The sequence below is a fragment of the Nicotiana tomentosiformis genome, chromosome 10 (assembly GCF_000390325.3).
Source record: "Nicotiana tomentosiformis chromosome 10, ASM39032v3, whole genome shotgun sequence".
Classification (NCBI taxonomy): Eukaryota; Viridiplantae; Streptophyta; class Magnoliopsida; order Solanales; family Solanaceae; genus Nicotiana; species Nicotiana tomentosiformis.
In genome coordinates, this window is record NC_090821.1 from 16383347 (window position 1) to 16391866 (window position 8520).

The window sequence follows — 8520 nt, forward strand, 5'->3', positions numbered from 1 at the left end:
TTGGTGTTCCAAGTCACCTTTTATTTGAATCCCTTATCAAACGGAAGCTTTGACTCTTTATTTATGGTCTACGAAACGAGAAGACTGAGTAAGAAATTCTGTTAATCAAGGGGAAGGTGTGATGCACCCCTCGAGTCCCGTGGTTCTATCACGTTTGCTTTTATTTACTTATGTCTGGCTTAAATCAATTTTTGGCTATTTTTGTATTGTACTAGTTATGGTTTGCCTATTACCACTTAATTAATTATTAAATCTTATTAATTGTTTGGACCCAGATGCGGTACGCACACAAGTTACTTCTTTGAAATTAGATATTAAACCAAGGTACAGAATGTACACATGGTTAAACACAATTATTATAAATTTAAAGGTATCAAGACGCGGGAATGCGTACATGATCCTTTTATTATTTAGGCATATCAATCCAAAGTTCGTGTATGAATACATGGGCTAATAGCGTATTTAGAATATTTAATTTTTTTTTTCTCTTTCTGATCCAAGACGTATATTTGTATATTTTTATTATTTGGCTTAAATTAATTATAAACAAAGTTATATTTACTAAATTCGCCCTTTACCTGTAATTCACTTTTAATAGTTGAACTTTTAGTAGCCTTGATTAAGATGCGTATTCGCGACCTTAGCCTACACTCACTAAGACACATATCTGCGACCTGAACTTGTGTATCGCACCTAAAGGATTGGAGCCTAATCGTACTAATTCGAAGAAAGATTTATTTTTATTAAAATATTTATGTAAAGACGTGTTTCCATGACCTTGTGATTTTTTTTTCTTTAATCCCAAGACGCGTAGTCGCAACCTCATTTAGGACGATATATTATTCACTCTAACCCATTTGGTAATTCATCACCAAAATTAATCACTCAATATAAGTAAACAAACTGAAATTATATAGCCAAATTCATTTCATGCTTTTAATCACATAATCAAACTATACATATCAAAATGAGATAGAGCTGATTAAGACATGGACCAAATATTCAAAAGAGTATAAAAGGCAAAATTTAGAAGGCAGAGTAAGAAATGAACCTCCAATGTAGAGTTCATAATTTCGCTAATATTCGACTAGTGAGATAACTTCCGAGCTTGGAACTTTACAACAAATATGATGTATAAAACTTGAGCAGTAATTGAAAAATCGAACCGCGACCGGAGACCTCGTTTTTTACTATTTTTGTTCTCTATACAAAGAAAAACGTATGTTGTTTTTATGGTATTTTGATGGGTAAAATCAGCAGTAATTTGGGATGGTTTTAAGGTGAGTTTTCAGTTATTTGGTGGCTGAAAATGGCTGCATTTTTTGAGTTTTACGTGGCTGTATTTTTTGGTTGAGGAAGATAGCTCTTCAGGTTGGTATTGTGTGAGCTAACTGGAGAAGAAAACCCCTTCCTTAGTTTCTTTGCTGCATTTTTTCAGCTCTAGGATCCTTAAACTTCTTGCTCTCTTTTTTTTTCCCCTCCCAGATAAACTACCTATCAGAAGACTCAGAGGGTGCGAGAGAGGATACAGTTTATATCACAGTTCAAATAAATATTAAAGCGGTAAATAAGTGATAAATAGCACATTAGGCTTCCAAACACAATAAGATCCAAAATATGATAAAAGCCAAACAAGAATCAATATACAAAGCTCGAGTTCTTATTAGGCCAAACAAGAATCAATATACAAAGCTCGAGTTCTTATTAGTAGATCCCCAACAGAGTCGCTAGAATTGTCACACCTCTTTTTTCCCGCAACCCTATTATGAGGTTGAGTTAGAAGAGTTTTTCCAATTGAAGTGGCGTTTTGAAAAGGGATTATTTATTATTTGGAGTCACCACTTGGAATTGAGTTTTGGTATTTCAAGTCACCTTTTATCTTGAATCCCTTATCAAAAGAAAGGCTTGACTCCTAATTTATGGTCTACGAAAATATAAGACTGAGTAAGGAATTCTATTGACCGATGGGAAGGTGTAAGGCACCCCTCGAGTCCCGTGGTTCTAGCACGATCGCTTTATTGACTAATGTAAGGCTTAAAATAATTTTTAGCTATTCTTGTATTTTATTGATTATGGCTTATTTATTACCGCCTAATTGATTATTATATTTTATTAGTTGTTTTGACCTAGATGCGGTATGCACACAAGGTACTTCTTTGAAATTGAATGTTAAACCAAGGTACGGAATGTACACATGGTCAAAATATAATTATTTTAAATTTAAAGATATCAAGACGCAGGAATGCGCACAAGATCCTTTTATTACTTAAGCATATCAATCCAAGGTTCGGGTATGAACACATGGGCTAATATTTAAAGTACATCTAAAGTTTTTCTGGCATTTTAGAATATCTCGATTATTTATCTATTTTATTTTTTACCTATTCTAACGAATCTTAAGGTTTTAAAGTAAAATATAACTAAGAGATGACCATTGGCCTAGAAGATAGAACCAAATCAACGAAACTTTCTACTGATGCGTTACAATTTAAACAAACCTACATCACATTAGATTTACTATTATCTAGAAACATTTATACAAAAAATATATGCAAATTCCAGCCATATTTATTAGTGGAACTTAATATAAAACAATAATCTTAATTAACTATCATAGTGTTTTGTGTGAGTAACTTGTCTTAATTTGATATATACATCTATATAAATATGAATCTGATTTAACTATTAAAGAACCAAAATTTCAGCAACTCAAATAATAAACTAAGACATGCTCTAACAAAATTTTGTCAATCACGTTACTTCATACCAAAAATATAAATGAAACTTCTAAGAAAAATAAACAAAACTATAACAAAGTAAAAAAAATCTTTAAGCACCCATCCTACTTAAAACTGAAAGAAAGAGCAAAAAAAAATAAAGAACTCGTCTTAGTTATTATTTTACTAAAGTCACAAACAATCCAGCGATGTACATTAGATCAAACAGAAATTTCGATTGTCATGGGAATCTAAAATTAAAGATTAAAATAAACTCATCCAAGAATCTAGTAATTACTTATGAACACCATAAAAGCCGTCCGCTTTAGAGAAGGTCAAGGTGATTCAGGAACGGCTTCACACGGCACAGTCTAGACAGAAGAGTAATGCCGACAGGAAGGTTTGTGATGTTGTTTACATGGTTGGGGAGAAGGTTCTGCTCAAGATTTCACCAATGAAGGGTGTGTTGAGGTTCAGGAAGAAGGGCAAGTTGAGCCCTCGGTATATTGGGCCTTTTGAGATACTTAAGAAAATTGGAGAGGTGGCTTATGAACTTGCTTTGCCACCTAGTCTATCAGGTGTTCATCCAGTGTTCCATGTATCCATGCTCCGAAAGTATTTCGGGGATCCGTCTCAAACAGAAATTTCGATTGTCATGGGAATCTAAAATTAAAGATTAAAATAAACTCATCCAAGAAACTAATAATTACTTATGAACACCATAAAAGTCGTCCGCTTTTAAAGGATTCTCTTTCAAACTTTTACTCATACTAAACAATATTGAGAATGCAGAAACCGAACAAGACTAAAACTTCTCAAATTCTTATGCCATAAAAATGATTCAAAAGATATCAACAAACATATCTAACCATGTATGAGTCAGATATTAAAGAGGCGGAGATGAACCTTTTTGTGGAGATTTCAACAAAATCACAGCTATAATCTACTGATTTCCAAAGCTAGCAATACTAACTTTTCTAGAACTACGAACTCGGAACAGCATACGATATCTCGAACTCAAACTTCAAACTCAATAACGTAACTAAACAGTTTTTTCAAGTGAATTTTTTTACTCTAAAAGAACAGTCCTCTTTTCTCTTAGTTGCTGAAATTTCTTATCATCAGATTTATTTTTTTTGCTAAGTATCCGTTTTTCTCTTTATAGGGAATAATATTATTTGTTTTGTTTTTCCATTTGGAGTGGGGGAACGTGGTTTATATATTGTGTGTGTGTGCAAATGGAGATGTGAGGGAGTGGGGGTGAGACTTGAGTGAAGTGGGAAAGTGGGGAAGTTGGGAATTGGGATGCAGATTGTATTTTCTATTTTTGTTAGTTTTTTTTTAAAAAACCTTTTTCTAACCTATTTTTATTAAACAAAAAGAAGGTAAAATACATAGCTATATATATATATATTAACCAACTTACTTTTAGACTTAAAGAAAACTATATAAATAAGAAAACTCAATATTTACACTATAGTTTAAAATATACAAAGAAGATATAATAGTTTACTTGTTACAATTCTAATTAAAAGATACCCCATATATATATATATATATATATATATATATATATATATATATATATATATATATATATATATATATATATATATTTATAATGACCCGGTCGGTCGTTTTAAGTATTACAACCTCGTCTCCCCATTTACTGTTCAATTTATGATTTTCAATTATTTTATGATTTACTAGGTTAATTGGTTCGGGTCCGGTGCGGTTTGGAATGATTTGGAACACTTAGTTCGAAGGTATAAAACTTAAGTTAAAAAGGTTTTGTGGTGCTGAGGTAGGTTAATTAGTACAAAGGTTGTAGAAATTTCTCGCGGCGAGCTTACGAGCCGCGGCGAGCTTACGCGGTGCATTATGCAATCGCAGAACTGGTCTGCGGACCGCATAACGACCGCATACTGAGGCAGCCTTGACCAGTTATGGAGGACACATTTCGCGGCCATTCCGCGAGCCGCAGAAGCATTATGCGGTCGCATATGTGACCGCAAAATGTGTTTCGAGCCTTAATTTTTCTGGTTTTATAAACCCGACCCCATTCTTATAAAACACCATTGAGGGTCATTTTGAAGGGTTTCATCTGATATTTTAGAGAGAGGTGAGAGCATTTTAGAGAGAGAAAGTGAAGATTTAGTCAATTGTTCATCAATTCTTGTTCAAGACTTGAAGATTTCACAAGGATCTTGCTAGGGCTTCAAAGAGGTAAATATTTCTTTCACCCAATTCTTCAATTTCGATTTTTGGGGTAAAAGATGGGAGATTAAGAGTATGATTCTTCAGTGAAAGAGTACCATTTATACATACACATACCAATAAGGGTTGTGAAAAGATTGTTGAGTTCAAATGGGTAAAGATTGAGTTAAAAATGGTAGAAATCTTCAAAAACTTTAATTTAAGATTTGAGGGCCGAGTTGATGTCGGAATTTGGTGAAATTTGTATGGTTGGACTCGTGATTGGATGAGCGTTCATATTTTATAACTTTTGTCGAGTTCCGAGATGTGGGCCCCATGGGTAATTTTTGAGTTAATTTCGGATTTTTATTGGAAAATTAGTATTTTCTTATGGAATTATTACAATAATTGGTATTGACTTAATCGAATTGATTGTGGCTAGATACGAGACTTTCAGAGACCAATTCTCATGGCAAGGGCATAGCGGAATAAAGAATTACACGGTTTGAGGTAAGTAACACTTCTAAACTTGGTTCTGAGGGTATGAATCCCCGAATTTGGTATGATATAAATTATTTTGAAGATGACGCACACGCTAGGTGACGGGCGTGTGAGCGTGCATTATAGAAATTATGACTTAATTGATTCCGTGGAGTTTTATAATTAAATAAATGATATTATCCTCACATCCTCCACGTGTTAGAGAAATTGAACTGAGACTCATGTTAAAGATCATGATTTGGCTACGCGCTGATATATTTTGGGACCCATATGGATCGTATTGTTGTTGAACTCTTTGTTTAAATTTACAATGTTGTACTCAGTCACATCTATCACTTGCATATCATATCTCAGTCTCTGTTGTCATTCATTGATATTTCATATCATCATGTTGGGTTAATTTTTCATGTCTTTGAGAGCCCGAGAGACTGGAGATTTTGAGTGATAGTTATGTTTATTTATTATGCTTGGATCTGGCTATTATAGCTCTTGGGCTGAAGGAGCCCCTCCGGAGTCTGCACCCCCACAGTGAGCGTAGTTATGATATATATATATATATATATATATATATATATATATATATATATATATATATATATATATATATGGGATGGATCTTGCCTGGGCATGGATCTTGCCCGAAGCATTTATATTGAGAGATGGATCGTCCCTGGGCATGGATCTTGCCCGAAGCATTTATATTGAGGGATGGATTTTTTCTGGATATGGATCTTGTCCGAATTAGTTATATTTGGGGATGGATCTTCCCCTGGGCTGGATTGCCCTTATACAGTACCGAGTGACTGACTGTCAATTGATAGATATACATGTATATTTGGGCTGGATTGGCCATATACAGTACTGAGTGATTGAGTATTTTACATCGTGAGTACACGGAGATTTCACTAAGGTGCATCACATACAGTATGTACATTGGCATATAGATACCGAAATGTCATATTCCTCACATCGTTCAGAATTGATCTATTTCATTTGTGCTGAGAGTAACTGTTGAACTTGAAAGCATGCCTACATTTTTGTATTGTTATTTCTATACTGGATTGTACCTGCTGAGCTCGTCACTACTTTCACCCCAAAGGTTAGTCTTGTTACTTATTGAGTTAGTTGTACTCATACTACACTCTGCACCTCGTGTGCAAATTCAGGTGCTCCCGGATACGGCGGTTGCTAGATTTCGGAATTTATTCTATGGAGATTATCAAGGTAGCTGCTTGGCGTCCGCAGACTTTGACTCCCTTCCTTTTTAGTTATTGTATTGTTCTATATTTTCAGACAGTGATTTTATCAGTCAGACCTTGTATTCATTTAGATGCTCATGTACTCAGTGACACCGGATTTTGGGAGTGCCATACTTGTATTTGTGAGATTTCTTCCGCTGAATTTAATTATTTGATTTTCAAACTTAAAAGATATGGTGGTTTAATGAGATTGTCGGCTTGCATAGTATTGAGATAGGCGCCATCATGACAGGTGAGATTTTGGGTCGTGACAATATTTGTGAATTCTTTTTTTTTTTTGTAAATAAAAAAATAAAATCTATACTTTAAGAAAGTGAGTATTCTTTTTTAATTAAATCGAATAAAATCTATTAAGCGTAAGATAAAACTTTAAAACATAAAAATTAGACCTAAAAGAAATTTTTACACTAAAATACTATAGAATTTGGGTGTGGTCAAAAATTAGTTGTTCACAATGATAAGTAACTAAAAAAATTCCGCAGAGAGGTACTCTTCACCACAATCAGATCGTAGCGACTTGATATATTTATTATGTCGCTTTTCAGTCTCTGTCTTAAATTCTTTGAACTTTTTAAAACATTCAGATTTATGATGCCCATGCTTCTTGCAGTGATAACACTTGCCCTTAGGCTTTTTTACACCAGCAGTAGCTCCTCCAACAGAGGGTTTTGAACCTTTTTCTTCTTTTTCCCGCCTCTCGGCTTAGAAGAAGAACCTATCTCAAAATTAAGTGCCATAGGTGGAGCTTGTTGCTTGATAATCGTCTCTGTCGACTGCAGCTCATTCAGCAATTTCGCAAGTGACAAATCCACTTTGTTCATATTATAATTCAGGCGAAACTGCTGAAAACTATCAGACAGAGTCTGCAGGATCATCTCAACCTGCGTATCCTTGTCAGTGTTAGCTCCAAGGACCTCCAGTTCATTCAGAAGACTCATCATCTTCAGAACATGGTCCCTAACAGATAAACCTTTAACCATTTTGGTATTCAGAAGAGCTTTCATGGCAATCTGGTTAGCCGCACGATTCTGATCTCCAAACATCTCTTTGAGATTTTTCAGAATGTCATAAGCAGACTCTGTAGACTGATGATGATGTTGCAGAACATTCGACATAGATGTCAGAATGTAACACCGCACCATCTCATCAATCTTAACCCATTTTTGGTACGCTTTCTGTTCATCATCCATAGCATCTTCTCCAGGTTTTTCTAGACACACCTCATCAAGTACAAATTTGTACTCCTCGGCAATTAGGACAATATCCAAGTTTCGTTTCCAATCAACATAATTCGGACCCTCAAGTTTATTTTGAGTAAGAATAGCAGTGAGGGGATTGAAAGCAATCATGGTTAATCTGAGAGACAATTAAACAAATAGAACAAAATAAGTCATGTTTTATTGAATATTAAAATTCAAAACACACTACATACATATAATTCATGCACCTTGAACAACAAGTTTCGATGGGAAAACAGCTATTCTTGCAATATACATATGTAATGACAGATTATTCACTTCATGAATTAAAACATGCCTTACTCAGATGGAGAGCAAACTGTTCATTTAAGTCAAGTGAACATTAACATTAAAGATATTAGTCCCATTGAACCAACATGCATACTGAGATGGAGAGCAAATACAAGTAAACAACAACTAGTATTACCTAGTGATTACCTATAATAAGTTTATCCGATATGGAAGAAGACCTACGTCAACGTGTAAATTCATTATATCACCATAATTTAACCCTAGAGTCCATAGAGAATAATCCCTACTACCACTGGATTAAAAACAATTTGAAAAAATTCTAAAAAAATAGAAAATGCCCAAAACACCATCTAAACG

The 8520-nt window shown here is 34.2% G+C and overlaps 1 protein-coding gene across 1 annotated transcript; it reads right to left on the reverse strand.

The window, feature by feature from the left end:
- Positions 1-7308: 7308 nt before the first annotated feature.
- On the reverse strand, positions 7309-8022 carry LOC104108175 (uncharacterized). The gene has a single exon (XM_018774836.1). It carries the CDS (start codon positions 8020-8022, stop codon positions 7309-7311), a length of 714 nt encoding a protein of 237 aa, XP_018630352.1.
- Between the last annotated feature and the right edge of the window lie 498 nt (positions 8023-8520).

Excerpts from the sequence above, each read along its gene's own strand:
- LOC104108175 (XM_018774836.1), bottom strand. The coding sequence starts at position 8,022 with ATGATTGCTTTCAATCCCCTCACTGCTATTCTTACTCAAAATAAACTT.